At 40.1% G+C, this 19612-nt stretch overlaps 2 protein-coding genes across 4 annotated transcripts; both read left to right on the forward strand.

Annotated features, from left to right (window-relative positions):
• Positions 1-4199: 4199 nt before the first annotated feature.
• TPI (triosephosphate isomerase) lies at positions 4200-10413 on the forward strand. Its single transcript, XM_078579319.1, has 9 exons — positions 4200-4351; positions 4836-4911; positions 5309-5432; positions 8545-8629; positions 9500-9632; positions 9745-9839; positions 9928-10006; positions 10081-10163; positions 10236-10413. Exons 1-9 carry the CDS (start codon positions 4313-4315, stop codon positions 10281-10283), a joined length of 762 nt encoding a protein of 253 aa, XP_078435445.1. The 5' UTR covers positions 4200-4312; the 3' UTR covers positions 10284-10413.
• Positions 10414-10549: 136 nt separating this feature from the next.
• LOC144706397 (triosephosphate isomerase, cytosolic-like) lies at positions 10550-15498 on the forward strand. Of its 3 annotated transcripts, XM_078579321.1 has the most exons (10): positions 10550-11223; positions 11341-11408; positions 11917-11992; positions 12938-13061; positions 13228-13312; positions 14547-14679; positions 14807-14901; positions 15032-15110; positions 15190-15272; positions 15343-15498. In XM_078579321.1, exons 2-10 carry the CDS (start codon positions 11370-11372, stop codon positions 15388-15390), a joined length of 762 nt encoding a protein of 253 aa, XP_078435447.1. In that variant the 5' UTR covers positions 10550-11223; positions 11341-11369; the 3' UTR covers positions 15391-15498. The 3 variants fall into 3 exon arrangements, with proteins under 3 accessions (XP_078435447.1, XP_078435446.1, XP_078435448.1); XM_078579320.1 differs by having other exon boundaries at positions 10550-11408; XM_078579322.1 differs by lacking the exon at positions 11341-11408.
• Positions 15499-19612: the final 4114 nt, after the last annotated feature.

Below are 19612 nucleotides of genomic sequence, written 5' to 3' on the forward strand. Positions count from 1 at the left end.
AGGAAAATATAAATTTTTGAATAAAATAAGTTTCTCATAATTAATCAAATAACCCTAAATTAAAGTCATCAATGTAATAAATATAGAAATTTACTTATGTTTGTATGTTCTAAGAGATATAGTTATGTAGATATATATGCTACTAAAATTGTTATGAACAAAGTCAAAGATGCACTTATAAAAAGAGAGGTAGACTTGGAGATAAGAAGAGATAGAAATATACATTATGAGGCATAGAGAGGGACACTAATCTATGAATGAAATATTCTAGGATTATTTTTTATTTAGATGTAAAGTTATTTGAGTACACAAAATATATGATATTAATATAATGTTTATAATAATATATAGTAGATATAAAGATGAAGAGGAATGGTGATAAAGCGATAGGAAGAGATGGATAGATATAGAGATGTAGGCACAGATTAATATTGTGACATATATGTATAAAGATATATAAAAATATTTTTGAGAGATATAAAAGAAAAATATGTAGATATAGATACAAAATAATCCTAAACTCGGACCTTTCATTTACCAAAGTAAATGAAAGAACTTCGCTACATGTCTTTTGCTCGTCGCTTCACTCTCACCCCGCCTCATAAATTCACACCTTGCCTTCACTCCGGCTCCATTTAGTCTTTGCTCCTAAAGTCACACCTTTTCCAAAAATCAATATATAGAGATTACAGGTAGATATATATAGATAAGTAGACATTGAGACAAAATGAGATAGAGGGAGAGAATGGGAAGAAATGGATAGGGAAGAAATGGAGATTGATATAGATACATATAGGTGGATGATAATAAGGAGTATTAATAGGTTGATACGATGATATTTACATATGTATTCTTATTAAATCGGTTATATATGTGTTATCAAGCCTAAAATGATAAAATCTATTTTTAAGTGATGCTTCGAATTTTGTGAATGTTAAATGATTTTACGTGATTTTTATGACAGCATAATCTGAAAGAAAATAAAAATTTGAGTAATAGTAAGATTTTTCCTGAATTTTTTGAAATTATATCCATAAAGATATGATTTTTCTAAGTTAAAATACATATTTACTAATTTTTTGGGTTTATATTTAATTTTATATGAATTTTATGATTTTTGGGTTTTATTTCCACCATACCAAGTGTTGATGTTAGATTCATTGAACACCGACCAAACAACAAAAATGGTTTATGATTGGTGACGACCAATCATTAAAATTTGTTAATGATTGACACTAGCCAATCATTAAATACAAACCACTTTGGCATCACAATTAGTAATGACATAATGACATTTACTTCTGACGGAATATATATTTTCATTTTTTAAATGCAGAGGTGATGCACCCTGATAAAAAAACTCTTTTTTTTGGAATAAATGCAATGCAGAGATCTGGGATTGACATTTAAAAAGGAAGTGCACTGATGTGGCATGACACTGATATGTCGCCACGTCGCCACGTTGCCACGTCACCACGTCACCACGTGGCGACGTCGCCACGTCGCCACGTCGCCACGTCGCCACGTCGCCACGTCGCCACGTCGCCACGTCGCCACGTCGCCACGTCGCCACGTCGCCACATCGCCACGTCATACGTGTAGCACTTTATTAATTATAATCATTTAATCCTTTAATTTTGTCATATCTAGAATGTGACACGTAGTACAACAGGAGTCGATAATCACAAATGAAGTGGATGATTCTGGGCTAATAATCGCTATAAATTACAAAAAAATTAGACATGGTGCGATAAGGGTGACAACGGCGAGGATAGAGAATGTTCATCTTAAATTAACTACTGAGAATCGTCCAACTTCCAGGCTTGATAACTGATGATTCAGAACTTCAATTGAGCTGAAATTTTAAGGGTAGATTTTTCTTTATGTCCTCTGTCAATCCATATGATTGGATATATAAATTCAGCCCTGATCTTTGTAAAAAATATATTTAATCTCATTTCCTCTTAGAGAGGCAGAATGAAAGAAAGTCAAGTTTTGAAGATCCATCAAGAGTGTCTTGGTGTCTTGAGTGCTTGGAGAACGTCAACAAAGAAGATGGGAAGCTAATTTGGATCAATAAGATGTCTTGATCCCAATGGAACATAGGGATATAGTCTCTTGCCTTACATTGATCATTCTTTGACACATTATTTTAGATAGATAATATCCATCCTCATCCATCATCACTCATCATTATCCCTATCTATCATCATCTACCATTCAACTAATGATCTCATCACGTGTCCCCTCTCTATTCATATAAGAAAACCTAAATCACTATCTTCCTTCATTTCATTCGCCACTCTACTCCTACTTCTGCCACCTTCAACATCGTATCTCCTAACGTCATCTTTATCATGTCTTGGCTCCAAACTCTCCTATCTTAAACCCTAATTTAATATTAAACCCTAGATCATATATTTCTTATTATTGTTACCCTTTAGTTCTCATCTTGGCTAATCGTCACTTCATCACGACTTCCTTCATCCGTCTCTCTCATTTTCACTTGCTTCAATCACAAATCCTTCTCACCCTCTTGAATTTACCCTATAGATAAGGTGATTTCTTTAGATCCCGCCTGTGGAGATGGCCCTTGCTCATCACTGACCAGCCAATTATTAGTGAGTAAAGTTTTATAGATTTTATTGATTAAACTCAAATCCACAATGACGTAATTTCACCCTAATTGAGTTTGTCAGTGGACGAGATATTGGTATATACTTTTACATCATAAAGAGGTAGAAAGATTGAGTATAGAAAGATAGTGAAATAAAGAGAGAAGAAGATACATTCAGACATAAAGATATAGAAGGATACATTATACACGTGTAAATATATTGAAATATAAGTACAAATACAAGTGCAGATGGAGATAGAGATAAAATATAATATATTGAAAGAGATAAAAAGAGTTTGATATAGAAAGATACATATATATAATGAGGGATACATATATAAATATATATTAAAATAAATAGAGATAGATCTAGTTACTAAGAGAGATAGAGATATAGATACAAATAGGGAGAGGTAGAGGGAGAGAAAGATGGAGAATCGAATATATGTATTAATAGATATAAAGAAGTAGGGAGACTTGTGAGAGATAGAGAGGTTAATATATATGGAGAGATAAATGGACCTGCTTGGTTTGCTATAGTGAATATCATATTCGGAACTCCATACTTAAGTGTGTTGTGGCTGGAGAAGTCTGAGATGGATGACCGCTTGGGAGGTTTTGTGAAGCATGCACAATGCATGGTAGCTAGCACACTGGAGGGATGACATTGAAAAAATCATTAATGATTGTTTAAGTGGATGTACAGAATATGAATATACACAATGGAACGGGCATATGGGGGCTAAAAAATGTGTGGAGTAGGCAGTATGGTTATATACCTTGGAGGATCAAAGGACAAAAAAACTGAACAAGGAATGGCCAGAGGAGGACTCAAGACTTTTCTGACTCTGGAGAGACGTAGTCGAGGTCAGACAAGATTTGAATAGATAAAATCAAATGGTTGATGCTTGGCTAACTCCCCCTACTAGGGGTATATGGGTAAGTAATATCATATATAAACCAGAGGCCCAGAACTAGACTTGCCACCTAGGACAAGAGCCTTAGCATGACATTTTAAGGGATGAGGTTCAAAAACATAAAGAGAGAGAAATATTAATAAGTAAAAACATGTATTGATGGCAGATGAAGATATTCGGGTAGGATCTTTTTTGATTCCATAATAATAAATTTGGAATAAAACCATTTTTTAAAAACATTTTTAAAAAATCTTCCCAACCCACCAGCACGCGTCACTCACCCGTCATATTCACTGTGGGTCCGTGCCATCCTGTCCCGTCACTCTTACTGTAATCATAATTATAATAGGCCTTTTTAAAAAACCTTTATTGTCATTAAATCCTTATTTTCGCGGTTGATCTTAAGCTAAAATATTAAAATATATTCGCATTAATATAAATATTTTGTTTTTCGAGATTTAGACAGAACGTGGGGTGGTGATGACTCCGATAAGGAGGGATGGGACCCGTGAAGGCTGACATTTATTCCTGAGATGCAATCCTAGCCGTCGACGAAAATTTATTCTTTAAGCCTCAAAGATTCGTTAAATTACAATATGCCATTTTACTATCTTCTTGATAGAGTCAGATGCATGGTAGTTTCCGTAATTTCTTTGGTTTATAAGTCGGAATGTTAATTGTATTGCGCATATAATTTCTCTATCTTGTCTCTCAAGGCAAGATCGAAAGGAAATCAATCTGCTCTTCAGACCTCCGAGATTTCCGAGAAGAGTCGACGATGACGAGGAAGTTCTTTGTCGGTGGCAACTGGAAATGCGTATGAATCGGATGGATTTTAGCTCATTTAAAGCTCAGTCTGCACAATTTTTCCACTTCTAATGGATTTTCTTCCTTTTTCTTTTGATGATGATGGTTCTGATCTTTTAAAGTTTCCGGATCTGTGAATCGGCTACTTCTTTGGATGATCCATTCGCCTATTTTAGTCATTGTTTTCTTTTGTTTTTAGTCAATTTTTTTTGTGAAACCTAATTTTCTAAGTTTTGACTTTGGGGAGTGGTGTACGGGGATACTCAATATCCTCGATTAATCTCTAAGAGTTGGTTATTGCGCTTATTTTATCAACTGGGAGAAGGTTTCGATGTTCATTTTTCACTTGTTGATCTGCTTTGAAGATTTGTTTAGCTTAGTCTGCATAGACTCTAATATACATTCTTCTGAATTTATTTTCAGAGCATCGTGATTGCGAATCGTTTCCTATTGAGATGGACTAAGCATTTATTACTGTTTTTAAACTCGTGCAGAACGGAACCACTGATGAAGTGAAGAAAATTGTCGCCACCTTGAATCAAGCCGAAGTGCCTTCGGAGGACGTTGTGGGTACGAATCAAGAGCACTGCTATTGTTTAGCTTCTCCATGTTATAGAATCTTTTTATGGAGGATATGCGCCCGCAATTTGCTGTATCCAGCGATATTAGCTCCAAACTTTTCAGAACCAATTAATAATGGAATCGCGAGTGTTGTCTAATCACATAGCTTGGTTATTGAGTTTACATACATCAATATTAATATCCCTGGATAACTTCGTTTGCCATGTTTAGTTTTATAACATAATCCGTTGAAATTACAGTTTTGACGCGCCTTAAATTACTGCCTTATGGTGTGATTCTTCATAAGTATTTTCAGTTAACGCTTTCTAAGCTGTGGATGACAGTCGAATTTGGGCTTTTCTTTCTAACCTAGAAATTTGGCTTATCTTCGTTTGATATTTTTCAGAGGTTGTGGTCAGCCCTCCTTTTGTATTCCTTCCCCTGGTGAAAAGCTTGCTGCGTTCAGATTTCCATGTCTCCGCTCAAAATTGCTGGGTTAGGAAGGGAGGTGCCTACACTGGTGAAGTCAGGTAAACAATTATTTGTTGCTTTTATGATTTTTGGAATTTGGCCGGTACTAATACAAGGGAGGGTTTATCAATGATGACAAAATCATCACCCATGTCGTTATTCTCATCCATGAATGGGGAGTGGAATATGGTGATGTCTGAGTTTTCACCCGCCTATGGATGACAATGATGATGTGACAACTTTAGATGACGAGGGGACGGAAACATTGAAAATTTTAAATACTTTTATTATTTCCAAAAAATGTTTAAGTGACATCTCAAATCTCTCTCTATTCTATTGCTCCCCTCTCTCTCTCTCTGGCTCTCTCCATTCTTTCATCCTTTCATCCCCTCTCTCTCTCTTGCTCTCTCGATCCTTTTTCTCTCTCTATTCTATTCTATTATCTACTCTTTTTCTCTATTTTCTACTCTCTCTCTCTCTCTCTTGCTCTCTCCATCTTTCTTCTCTCTGTACTCTACTCTCTCTCCCTCCCGTCCCTTTGTCTTCTTTCTAATTCTCTCTCTCTCTCCACTCCCATTGTCATCTTTCTGATTCTCTCTCTCTCCATTCCCATTGTCTACTTTCTTACTCTCTCTCTCTCTCTCTCTCTCTCTCTCTTTCTAATTCTCCCATTGATCTCTCTGTGTGGGTACCCGACCCCAAATAAATAGATGGAAAATATAGAGAACTGAGATCTTGCGCAAGCGCTAAGTGTCACACGAGAGTAGAAAACCAGAGATGGATGTGAATAAATAGGTCTTCGGTAATAACGCAAGCATGTTAGTCAACTTATGTGGCTCAGCGGCAACAAGGGTCTCCAAGTGAGTCTCAGTGTTATACGTGCTTGTCATCTGTAGAAATAGGTAAAGGGAGGTCTGACATTATGTCCAAGAGGGGTCGATAAGAAGATCTTCTAACAAGATAAGGATGGATTACTTAAAGATTAGAAAGTTGCCGGGGTATTTGGAGATCATGTCTCCAGATGTGTCTTCAATTCCTTCTTAGCAATTTCCCCCTGGCCTTCATCCTTATTTGATACTATCCTGATATCAAATTCAATTTGATTTTTAGAACATACTTAGCAATTTTTGAGGCGGCTCATCAATGACTTGAATAGGTAATCTATTTGGGTTTGTTACCTTATTCAAATTCTCCAGCTGCCATCTTTATTCTTCACGAGTAATGCGGGTCTTACATATGGTGAATGTGATGGTTGTGTGAAATGGAGCAATCCGAGGAGAGAGAAAGCTAGAGAGAGAATTAGAGAGAGAGAGATGAACACCAGAGTTGGGGCACAAAAGATGGTCTATTGCTGCCAAGAGTTCCCCTTTTATACACAAAAAATCCAGGGCACTAGGCCCTTTCAAATTCAAAAGAGAGGTTACTTGTTTAACAAGTAACTGTCTTACTTGTTAAACAAGAAACCGTTGGAGGGTCCAACGGCTAGTTTTACTAGCCGTTGGACTCTGGGCCTGTCCAGGACAGGCCCAGAACATATCAGGCCCTTAGTGGGCCTGATATTCCCGCCCTTAGTGGGCCTTCACTAATAGGCCCTTAATGGGCCCTTAGTGGGATTGTAATGGGCCCTTAGTGGACCATTACTGGGCTGCTAATGGGCCTTCCAGGGGTCCATTAGCAGCATTCTAAGGGGAGTTAGCAGTTCTATTAATACCCTAACGATTCTATTACAGTTACTTGGCCTTAGGCCCATGGTTAGTGCATCAATCCTTAACAGGTTGGATAATTCCGGCCACCAAGAGTTCCTGTATGAGTCGTTCTATATCCTCCTAATGGAGGAATGAATACCAATAATTTCTCGATATAGGTTGTGGTCCGGATGCCAGTGTGATAGAGTGATTAGTTGGCTAAGGGCTTTAGCAATATAGGGAATTCCTTTTGGAAAGGTCTCCCTGTGTAGTTCTCTGTCCACATGTTCAAGAATTCAGAAGCTTCAGATCTATTTGAAGCTTGTACAGCCTATTTCTCGTATTATTTTCATTGATATAGCTCATCATTAGAATGAGATCTTTGGATTGATTCATTTGGTCAATTGCAGAGAGTCATGAGCTTACCCCTCAAATTTTGCTCAATAGTTTCTGGTAAGACATTCCTGCCTCAAACTTGTAAACTGATCATACACAGCTTGTGAAGATAACCCAAAGCAACTCTCCTGCTGCATTCTGAAATCCTTTCAATCTCAGATTAGAAAATAATTTTCTGCAAGACCCGTTCCTTATGTTCCACAGCATATCTGGGCCAGGAGATGGCAAAGTTGGACGAGATTGGAATGAACATAGAAACATATATTGATGCCTTGTGCAGTGCTTTTAACTCTTAAATGATCGCTGGTTACAGATACCATTGTTACGAGTACCTGACCTAAGAGTAGGAAACCAGAGATAGATGAGAGTAGAGAGAGACTGGAGATGGCATTGGCAACTCCCACTGCGGTGGTGCAGCACCCTCAATTCCCATTACATAGCAGTAGACATGGTTGTTCTGTTCTGTTCGTTTGATACGAACAAAAAATTCGGTCAAAAGAACCGCACAAGGTGTTTTTTGTTCTGATCTTTTTTCTTTAAACAAACAAAATTCACGCATACAAAACTAGAACAAAATTTGCTCAAAGCAAATTTGCACCGCACACGGTTCTGTGAGATGTTCTGTTCGGAAAACCAAACAGAACGAACAATTCGCACAAATTCGCACAAAAGAACAGAACGACCACGTCTACATAGCAATGGGAATTGTGAGAGACAAACATACGTTTTACTTCTCTATATTGCTACTCTATCTCTCTCTACAATCTTTGCTTTATCTTTCTCTTTCATTTCTTTTTCTCTCTCTCTCTCTCTTTCTCTGTCATCTTTCACCCATCTTGACTCTCTATCTATCTCTCGTCCCCTCGTCTAGGGATGATCACTGATATCGGATGACCTTCGCCCTTTTTTTTCAAAAAATGAATTCACTTCTTCCCTCTTCGTCTTTATCATTATCTCCCTCTTGGATGACGACTCATCATCACCATCCGATGCCGTGGAGCCTAATCGAACTTTGTAAATCAAAGAGTTAGATGACGTTCATATAAATAGCAAGTCAGTCACGCAGAAACACTCTGTTCTTTATTAACAGCGCAGAGATGCTCACCAACCTGGACATTCCGTGGGTGATTCTTGGACACTCCGAACGCCGGGCTCTCCTCGCCGAGTCGAATGAGGTAACGTTTATGTATGCAGTTATAGTCCCGGACGTGGACGAAGGACGGGACGGGACAAATTTCGTCCCGTCCTATGTCCGATGTTAGCTCAGGGACGAAGGACGGGACGGTTTTTCATCCACCGACAAAAAAACCGTCCCGTCCAATAATCTCGGGACGGTTTTTTCGTCCCGTCCAGTCTCCCTGGGACGAATTTTCGTCATGGACGAAAAAACCCTTTTTATATTTTTAGTATATTAATATAGATTTTTCTAAGTGTTTTAAGGGAAATATGGAGGAGAGAGAATGCAAATAGACATATGTAAAATTAATTCTGGGCTGCGTCAGTTTGCACGCGTGAAAAAACACAAGGACCTTGATGCAAATTGACATGGTGAGGCCACGTGGGGAGATCTCAACCGTCGTATGTGAATCCGGCGGTTTTTCGTCCACATCCGTCTGTCCATTGTCTGAGACCTCGGACGGATGGTTTTTTCGTCCCACGGGACAAAAACCGTCCCATCTGGTGGTCCCCGGGACGAATTTTCGTCCCAAATTTCGTCCATATCCTCGGACAAGACGATTTTTTTGTCCCGGGATGAAAAAATCGTCCCGTCCGCGTCCATGAACTATATATAACAACATGGCATATCTATTTCCTGTTCTTGGCACCTGGGTACTTTCCAAATTCAGTGATTTCAAAATATTGCACTAATCCGTTTCTAAATGTTTTACATGATGATACAAACACTGTTCATGTTGTGAACGAAATAGATCCAACGGATGACGCCAACATTTTGTTCGTTTATTGTAAATTAATCATATGCTTAATGATTGATTTTTGTATGATTATGACAAACTGAATTGCGATGATCATGCATATTTCTTCAGTTTGTGGGAGATAAGGTGGCGTATGCTCTCGCCCAAGGCTTGAAAGTGATCGCGTGCGTCGGCGAGACTCTCGAGCAGAGGGAAGCAGGATCCACCCTCGAAGTCGTGGCGGCGCAAACCAAGGCCATCGCCGGTTCACTTTCCATTCTTTCTACATCTAAATTTTTTCTAATTTTTCCTAGAATAATTTTTTTTTCAAATGATTTATAACTCTGATATTTCATTTGCTGGAACATTTCTTGCAGAGCGGGTGAAGAACTGGGACAACGTCGTCATCGCTTACGAGCCAGTTTGGGCCATCGGTACCGGCAAAGTTGCCTCTCCGGCCCAGGCCCAAGAGGTAAATTTTCGTTAAAACCCTAGCCTTTTCTAAATTGGTGATAAACCCTTTTGCAGACTCTTGAAAATTATACATCTACCCCTGCCAGGTGCACGAGGATCTCAGGGCGTGGCTAGCGGCCAACGTGGGCTCAGATATCGCCAGCACCGTCCGAATCATTTACGGAGGTACGTCACGGGCAGTTCCTGGCCGTTGGATTATCCGCGTTGTCGTAACCATCGTTCCGATCTTTGCCACGTAGGTTCTGTGAACGGCGCGAACTGCAGGGAGCTCGCCGCCAAGGCTGACGTGGACGGGTTCCTCGTGGGCGGTGCATCCCTCAAGGTTCTCTTTCCTAGTAGACTATTTCCACGATGACGTGTCCGTGCTGACGTGGCCTTTTTTGACTGTCTGCAGGCGGAGTTCATCGACATCATCAAGTCAGCGACGGTGAAGTCTGCTTAGGTGGCGCGGCCACGTCACTGCCAGCCTGGCTCCCCAGGCCGTTTTTCTCTCTTTCTGACTTGAATAAATCGGGCCTGAGAAAACTCAAAGATGTTTTTCTAATTTTCCTAAATTTTATTTTACTGGGAAAGCCGCCCCCGTGGTCGTCAAATATATAAATAATATAAATTTATAGAGAGAGAGAGAGAGGGAAGAAGAGATATTTCTGCGGATCGTTGGATGGTTTTTGTGGGGGGGTACTGTTGATCGTGGAATTTAAAGGGTAGCTGCGGGCTGTTGTTGTTGACTAGGCGAGATTGTCAGAAAATTAGACGGATAAATGAATTGTCAAAGGCTGTCAACTGTCAATCTCCCATCATTCGTCAACGTAACGACTATTCCTCCGCGTATTAGGTTTGATGTTTTAGAGAGAGGAAGAGAGGGAGAGAGAGAGAGAGGAAGGGAGGAAGAGAGAGAGACAGAGAGGGAGGAAGAGAGAGAGAGAGAGGGAGGGAGGAAGAGAGAGAGAGGGAGGGAGAGAGAGAGAGAGGAGAGAGGAAGGGAAAGAGGGAGGGAGAGCGAGAGAGAGGAGAGAGGAAGGGAAAGAGGGAGGGAGAGCGAGAGAGGAGAGAGGAAGGCCAAGAGGGAGGGAGAGAGAGAGAGGAGAGAGAGAGGGAGGGAGACAGAGGGAGGAAGAGAGAGAAGGGAAAAGGGAGAGAGAGAGAGAGGGAAAGAAAGAGGGAGAGAGGAAGAGAGAGAGGGAGAGAGAGAGAGGGAGGACGGGAGGAAGAGAGAGGATGGAAAAGAGAGAGACTGGCATACCCATGAAACGCAAGTACAAACAGTCAATGACATTTCTAATGGCGTTGATTTTCTGTGGATAATTGGCTTGTATTGATGGGGAAACTGTTGATAATTGACTTTAGCCGGGATCTGTTGGCCGTTGACGTTGATGAAATCAGTAATTTTCTTCCGACCTCAAGTCTGAATGTCATTAATCAGCCCATTTGAATTGATTCATAATCTTCTATATATTTCCTTCATCTCTCACCACCGAACCAATCCACCTACATTCAAGAATTCTGATATTCCTGTGAAAATTTCGCAATGTCAAGGAAATTCTTCATCGGAGGCAACTGGAAATGTGTATGAATCATACTTTCTCCTCATTCCATGTTATTCACCAGTTTACCTTTTTTATGCTTCTTGAATTTTTTGGTTTCTGATCTTAAAAAGTTTCTACCCGTTTCAATAGACTACTTCTTTGAGTTTTGTTATTTCCTTGCATTATTTCTAGTACCATATCCTCCCGTAACTATGTATTTGGCTTCATTTATGTTTATTTTTGTCATTTTTCTTTCCCAAACTTATTTTCCAAACTTTGATGTTCGTGGGGAGGGTGTTCTAAGAAATTTGAGGTTTGATAAACCTCTATGAGTTGGTTATTAGCTTCTCTCATAAACTCGGAAAAAAGACTTCTTATTCATTTTCGTTTGTTGATTCCCTTTAGATGTTTATCAACTTTTGTTTTAGACACACTCCATGGTACAATGTTTTAAGTTTATTTTCAGAATATCATGATTGGAAATCATTTCCTCTTTATATTGTGATTTATTAAGATTTCATCAAATTTAGTCTTTTCTTATGCATGTAGAATGGAACGAAAGAGGAAGTGAACAAAATTATCTGCAACTTGAATGAAGCTGAAGTGCCTTCAGAGGACATCGTGGGTATGAATCAAGAACATGATTACCTTTTTACAATGCACAGAACCTAATCTGACGAAGTTTTATAGTGTTATCCTTAAAATTAGAGGAAAACTTTAGATGTAATAGAATTTAGAGTGTTATCCTAAAGTGTTGATCACAAATTTTGTTCATTTAGCTTACGTAAATAAATTTTTATGTGGATGACATTGCTTAAACTTGGCCTCAAAAGGCTCTTTTGGAAGAAGATGTCTTCGTCCAAAAATCAGCTACATAAACTATTTGACTCTAAGTGGGTTATGTCCGAATTTACAAGCAGAAGAGGACTATCTCACAGGGAAAGAAAATCCAGACGAGAAATATCTCAGAAGGAAGAAATATAATGAATTGTGTTCTCAAGGGGTATTTAGCACGTCTTTACATGAACGATAAGAAGAAGATATGAATGGAAATATGGGACTAAAGAGGTGATTTACCTTTCACAAAATATAAAATGAAGGTATGTTTCAATAGACTTGGTATATCTGACATGCCTATCGATAGACAGCTGTTACGATCATGACAATGGTCAGGATCGAATGATTAATAGCATATGAAAACCTTCAAGAAATTGCTGTTGATAGGACTGTCTTCAAATAACTCAGCGCAAGGTAGAATCTGAGGTAGAGTTGGATCTTTTACAGATGAGATGAGACGACGAACAAGTTCACAATGCGTGAGTCCTAACTCAAGAAAAATTCTGATGCCTATTAAAACTATTTTAAAGTATGTAGGCCAACGCGCTGCAAGAAAATTGGCCATCTATTGCAGATTCCTTTTCTAAATTAAGAGTATGCTATACGGAAACTATGATTATAATGCGCCTTTAATAGTTAACTGATAGTTTGATTGTGTGTGTATATATATTTGTCATGAACGTTTCTCTATCATGATCAAACTTTAACAGCTTCATTATGCATGAATTTCCAGATGTTGTGATCAGCCCTCCTTTTGTATTTCTCCCCTTGGTGAAAAGCATACTGCGTCCAGACTTCCATGTTGCTGCTCAAAATTGCTGGGTCAGGAAGGGAGGCGCTTACACTGGTGAAGTAAGGTAACTGGTGATGTGTTGCAGTTGTGAATTTTGGTATTTGTTAAATTTTGATGGAAAATGTATCAGTCGACCTTTTAGATCAAAGATTTAATTTTTCTATGTCAGCTTATAAGCCCATACGAGGGATGCATCAGTCACTCTAAATCACCATGTTCTTCATTAACAGTGCAGAGATGCTCACCAACCTGGACATTCCATGGGTGATTCTTGGACACTTTGAACGCCGGGCCCTTCTTGGAGAGTCAAATGAGGTAACTTGTCTAACTTTCTCTGGGTTTGTAAGATTTATTATTTTGCCAAATTTTAGCACATGATAATTAAGTAGTTTAAAAATACCGCACACTTCATTTTTTTTAGGGTTAATATCACGGTACAGCCCAAACCAGGTCGAAAATCTAACCTTAACTTTTTTTTGGTACGGTATATCCCAAACTCACAAAGTCGTCTGCGATATATCCTGGTGATGACGTGGAGTCCATCGTGGCTGCCAGGTGGATCTCCGGCCAGATGTTGACCTGGCGGAACCCACCTGGCAGCCACGCTGGATTCCACGTCATCATCGGGATATGTCGACCTGCCAAGGGTTTTCCGATAAGAGAGAGAGAGGGGCATTCTAGAGAGATAAAGAGAAGTGGCCTAGAGAGAGAGAGAGAAGGAGAGAGAGGTTCTAGAGAGAGAAGGAGAGAGAGGTTCTAGAGAGAGAAGGAGAGAGAGGTTCTAGAGAGAGAAAGAGAGGTGTTCTAGAGAGAGGCATTTTTTAGAGAGAGAAAGGGAGAGAGAGGCGCTCTAGAGAGACCCGACCTCTCTCTCTCTCTCTAGAAAGAGAGGTGTTCTAGAGAGAGAGGCGTTCTGCCGGACTTCAGTCGGGTCTCTCTTCCTTTCTCTCTCTACAAAACGCCTCTCTCTCTAGAACACCTCTTTTTCTCTCTCTCCTTCTCTCTCTCCTTCTCTCTCTCTCTAGGCCGCTTCTCTTTCTCTCTCTAAAATGCCCTTCTCTCTCTCTTATCGGAAAACCCTTGGCAGGTCGACATATCCCGATGATGAAGTGGAATCCAGCGTGGCTGCCAGGTGGGTTCCGCCAGGTCAACATCTGGCCGGAGATCCACCTGGCAGCCACGATGGACTCCACGTCATCACCAGGATATATTGCAGACGGCTTAGTGAGTTTGGGATATACCGTACCAAAAAAAAGCTAAGGTTAGATCGCAGACTTTCGACCTGGTTTGGGCTGTACCGTGATACTAACCCTTTTTTTTAGGATAGGCATAATGAATAAGCCCATCAAATATACTTTTTTTTCTAAATTCGTAAATAAGCTTATGATGAATAACCACCATTTGAAGTGTTGGGAGAATCGTTGGTTTTGATGATTGTATTTCTTCATTTTCTTATCTGTGTCAAGTTTTGGCAGAGGTCTGACATATGAATTATTCAGTGTAATACTTGCATAATTTTTTATAAATCAAACTTCCTGGATTTCTTCAGTTCGTCGGAGATAAGGTGGCCTATGCTCTGTCCCAAGGTTTGAATGTCATCGTTTGTGTTGGAGATACTCTAGAACAGAGATTGGCAGGGTCTACACTCTCTGCAATGGCTGCACAAACCAAGGCCGTCGCAGGTTCATAACCCATCCTTTAAATCTCAAATTTCCAATTTTCTCTGAAGAAAAAAAAATTTCTTTTTGGGGGGGCATTTCTGTGCATTTACTTCATTTTATGATTTATAAATTTTGTGATATTACACAGACCGGGTGACGAACTGGGCCAACGTCGTAATCGCTTACGAGCCAGTTTGGGCCATCACTACAGGCCAAGTTGTCAGCCCGGCCCAGGCTCAAAAGGTAAAATTTACAAAACTTTACATAAAACCCTCAAAAGGTTGAAAATTGTGTATCAGCACATAAGATAAAATTTACGAAACTTTACATAAAACCCTCAGAAGGTTGAAAATTGTGCATCGGCCCCTCCCAGGTGCACAAAGCTCTGAGGACGTGGCTGGCGGAGAACGTGAACGCTGACGTGGCCAGTACAACACGGATCATATACGGATGTACGTAATATAAAGAGCGATTCCTAGCCGTTGGATCATCCACGTCATCATAATCAACGTCTCAATCTTTGCCACGTAGGTTCTGTGAACCGCGCCAACTGCAAAGAGCTCGCGTCCAAGGCTGACGTGGATGGATTCCTCGTTGGCGGTGCATCCCTCAAGGTTCTCTTTGCGCGTGGACTTTTTATGATGACATGTCCGTGCTGACGTGGCCAGTTTTGACTTTTTCTAGGCGGAGTTCGTTGACATCATCAAGTCTGCAACGGTCAAATCTGCTTAGGTGGTGAGGCCACGTCATTGCCAGCCTGGCTCCCCTGTCTGTTTATCTTTCTGACTGAAATATAGATCAGATAAATATAAAATATAAATATCAAATATAAATGTCAAATAGTGACAGTGTGGGAGAGGGAGAGAGGGGGAAAGATAAAGCTCAGAGACATCTCAGACAAGATGTGTCATATGTTGGCGAGATTATGATTGCAACTCAAATTAGAATCTTAACAAGAGAATATGGGGATATTAAATAAAAGAAAGAGACCAACTTGGAGAGGAGAGATTAAGAAGTATATTAAAAAATCTTCTTGAACTTAATTTGAGCATCGTAACCGAAATTAAACATACATTTATAGATAATGGCCTATCTTTAAACATAATTGACGATCCACGTGTTCCCCATTTTGCGTGTCACATGTGAGATTTATAACAATAGATAGAGATGGAGGGGAGAAGGATTGACCAGTGAAAATTTGGTGCGATGTGCGGTGCGATTCGAATTTTCAAACCCCACATCGCACACTGCCAGCGTGATCGCACTGCACGTCGCACAGAGGCCTGTGCGATGCGAATGTGCGGTTGATTTCGATTTTTTAAAAAAAATTATTTGATGTCTCCCTCAATGATTCTTCTCTTGCTCCTTTCTCTCTATCGAGCTTCTCCCTTGCCCACTCCTTTCTCTCCCTCTCATATTCTATCGCTCTTCTCTCTGTCCCTCTTTCTCTCTCTAGCACTCTCTATTTCTCTCACTTCTATCGCTCTTCTATCTCCCTTTCTTCTCTCTCCCTCGTTCTCTCCCTCTGTTGTTCTTCTCTTTGTCTCTAGCGCTTCTCTCTCTCTTTCTTGTCCCTCTCTCTCCTTTCTCTCTCGCGCTCTTCTCTCTCTCTCTCTAGTTCATCTGTCTTCCTCTTCCTCCATCACTCTTCTCTCTTTCTCGTTTTTCTCTCTCCTCTCTCTCTCTCTCTCTCTCTCTCTCTCTTTCTCGCACTCTTCTCCCTCTCTTGTTCCTCTTTCTATTGCTCTTATCTTTCTCCTCGGAGCTCTTCTCTCTCTCTCTCTCTCGTTCCTTTCTGTTCCTCTTTCTCTGTCAAGCTCTTCTTGGTGGCGCACAGCAGGGGAAACTGAAGGTTAATCTAAGGATCTCGTCATGATACCGACAGAACGTTATGGAGGTCTCTTTGAATTTCTTATTTTTCAGCATTTTTGGTTTTTTTCTTGTAATTCCAAGCATCACAAGGAGGCTATTCAAGCCCCCTTGTGAACGGTGATGAAATTTGAATAGAGAAAATCTTCGTTTTCACCCCGTGGGCTTCGCTGCCGCCACGCCGCCGCTCCCGCGCCAAGCTCTCCTTCTCTAGTTTGCGACGAGTTGTTGCCGTCGTCTGCCTCATATCCGCCGTTTGCAATCTGTTGCCCTCGTCTTCACGGTCGCCACCATCGCTGCCCGTCACCGTCCTGCATCACTTCTCTCTCTCTCTCTCTCTTCTATCTCCTCTCTATCTCCCTCTTGTGATCTTCTCTCTCTCACACTCTCTGTCACTCTTCTCTCTCATCCTATTTCTCTCTCTCTCTCTATCACTCTTCTCTCTCTTTCTCGCTATTCTCTCTTCCTCTCATTCTTCCCTGCCTCTCTTGAGTATGTATCTTGGTCCTCTCCTCTTTCTAGGGATGGTCCTGCAGTCCGGTCCAAAGTTTTCGGTCACTGTGCAAATTTTTCGGTCTCACGGGAGGCCTAGCTCCATGTCCTGTGCGAATTTGTGTAAAAATTTGCAACACGCAGCACAAATTTGCATAAATGATTGTGATTAAAGAGGAGGAGAGAGAGCCAGTGAGAGAGAAAAATGATAAAGAAAGAGAGAGGGAGAGAGGATCAAGCTTCATATGCAAGAGGAAGGGAAGAATGAACAGGAAAGAGAATAGCGAGAAAGAGAGAGGAGCGATAGAGAGAGAGGGAGAGAGAGAAGAGTGACAGAGAGCGAGAAAGAAGATGAGAGATGTAGAAAGTGTGAGACAATGAAAAAGCAATATGTGGCTTTTTTTTACAGCATTGTAGACAGCGGAATGTGTAAATGCAGTAAAAAACCCAAATACACTTCCCTTTTGAACAACCAATACTTTCACCACTCTATAGCATCAAAGCAATGTCAAGTGACACTTGTAGAAAGTGTGAGAGAATGAAAAAGCAATATGTGGCCTTCTTTCACAGCACCGTTGAGAGCGGAATGTGTAAATGCATTAAAGAACCCAAATACACTTCACTTTTGAACTACCAACCCTTTCACCACTCTATAGCATCAAAGCAGTGTAAAGTGACAAGTATAAAAATAGAAGGAACAAACCTTTTCCCAGAGCACACGAACCTCTCTTGCAAGAGAGAATAGGAGAGAGAAAATATGGTCCAGAAGATGCTCAAATGGAGAGGACGAATCGAATAAGAAAAACGGTCACAAGTCTGCTAGTGATGAGAGAAGATAGCCCCCCCCTTCTACCAGTTGACAACACAAGGAAACAAGAGAAGATGTGTATTCTTCTGATGCGGCCACCATACTCTCGAGCGCTCCTATTCTGTTAAAGAGAACAACCCAACAAACAAAACCTAAAAGACAAATAGAAGAATAGGATTGGCACGTGAGTGTGCGGGCTGAATAGTCAAAGAACCCTCACAAATCTCCACCATGAGTATTCAGCACTCCAGATGAATTACACATACTGTCTCTTGAAATCAAAGAGCAAGAAAAACTAATTTAGATATAAAAACCAGTCAGACTGTGACAGTGTCCAAATTTAACTTTTTAAAGACTCTTTGTCATCATATCAGCTGGATCTTCTAGTGTGGAAACTTTCTTGATAGAAATTTGTGTGTTTCCAAACACATAACATACAAAATGATAATGCGCATCAATATGTTTTGTACGCTCATGAAACATTTGATCCTTGGACAGAAAAATAGCACTCTGACTATCACAGAATAGGCCAAGGCAATGTTGTGTTGAACATAAATCACCAGGAAATCCTTTAAACCAAATGGCTTCTTTGGCTGCTTCAGTGATGGCCATATAATCTTTTTGATATATCCCTTTTGGTTAAGAGATATAATGCCTCCCCGTCGATCTCTGTGAATTTCCATGCCCAAAATTTTTGAAGCTGCACTGAGATCGTTCATCTCAAACTCCTTACTGAGCTGATGTTTGACCTTTTGAATATCAAATGGATCCTTAGAGGCAATTAAAATATCATTGACATAGAGAAATAGATAGATGAATGAGCCAGATAAATTCTTGAAGTAGACTCAACAATCATAACTGCTTTGAGTGAAGTTCAAATTGGTAGTAAAAGAAGTAGAGGAGACTACTTCAGACCATACATCGACCTTTTTAATCGACAAAAAAAATCTTTCTTTGTCGGATCAACAAAACCTTTTGGTTGTTCCATATATATCTCCTAGTCAAGCTCTCCATGAAGAAAAACTGTCTTCACATTCATCTGCTCAAGTTCATAATCATGATGGGCCACCAAACCAAGAAGAGCTCGTATAGAGCTATGCTTGACCACTGGGGAAAATACATCAGTATAATCTACCCCAGGGGTTTAACTAAAGCCTTTTGCCACAAGTCGTGCTTTAAACCTAGAGCTTTCAACTCTAGGAATACCTTCTTTTCGCTTGAACACCCATTTGCACCTAATAGGCCTTTTATGCACTGAGGTGACACCAAGTCCAAAGTATGATTTTTCTTTAAGGATTCTATCTCCTCTTCCATAGCTACATACCATTTTAATGAATCATGAGAATTTATTGCGTCATGGAAAGTTACTGGCTCATTTGAGATATCACCATCTTCAGCAACAGCTAAAGCATAAGCAACAAAATCAGCATGTGCGTACAGTGCAGGCGGTCGTATCTCTCTCCGAGGTCGATCAAGAGAAATACAATGATCTGCTTCTTCAAGTTGAACACCTACATCATTAGACGAAGAAGATGAAGGTGTAGATGGAGGAAACTCCACCTCAATAGAAGGTATTGGTTGATTGACTCGCTCTTGACTATATATCTCTTGTAATTTGTTCTTTGGGTCGTGACACATAGAAGGTACCGGCAACATAGCAGATTCATTGAATACCACATCTCTGCTAAAAATAACCTTCTTGTCCTCTAGACACATCAACTTATCGCCCTTAACCCCAGGCTTAAATCCAAGAAATATACATTTGATGGAACGTTGCTCAAGCTT

Source organism: Wolffia australiana, chromosome 8, assembly GCF_029677425.1.
Source record: "Wolffia australiana isolate 7733 chromosome 8, ASM2967742v1".
In the NCBI taxonomy this organism is placed as follows: domain Eukaryota; kingdom Viridiplantae; phylum Streptophyta; class Magnoliopsida; order Alismatales; family Araceae; genus Wolffia; species Wolffia australiana.

Excerpts from the sequence above, each read along its gene's own strand:
- TPI (XM_078579319.1), top strand. The coding sequence starts at position 4,313 with ATGACGAGGAAGTTCTTTGTCGGTGGCAACTGGAAATGC. Across the intron at positions 4,352-4,835 it reads TCGGTGGCAACTGGAAATGC|AACGGAACCACTGATGAAGT; the intron begins GTATGAATCGGA and ends AAACTCGTGCAG. Across the intron at positions 5,433-8,544 it reads GCCTACACTGGTGAAGTCAG|CGCAGAGATGCTCACCAACC; the intron begins GTAAACAATTAT and ends CTTTATTAACAG.
- LOC144706397 (XM_078579320.1), top strand. The coding sequence starts at position 11,370 with ATGTCAAGGAAATTCTTCATCGGAGGCAACTGGAAATGT. Across the intron at positions 14,902-15,031 it reads GCCCGGCCCAGGCTCAAAAG|GTGCACAAAGCTCTGAGGAC; the intron begins GTAAAATTTACA and ends GGCCCCTCCCAG. Across the intron at positions 15,111-15,189 it reads AACACGGATCATATACGGAT|GTTCTGTGAACCGCGCCAAC; the intron begins GTACGTAATATA and ends TTTGCCACGTAG.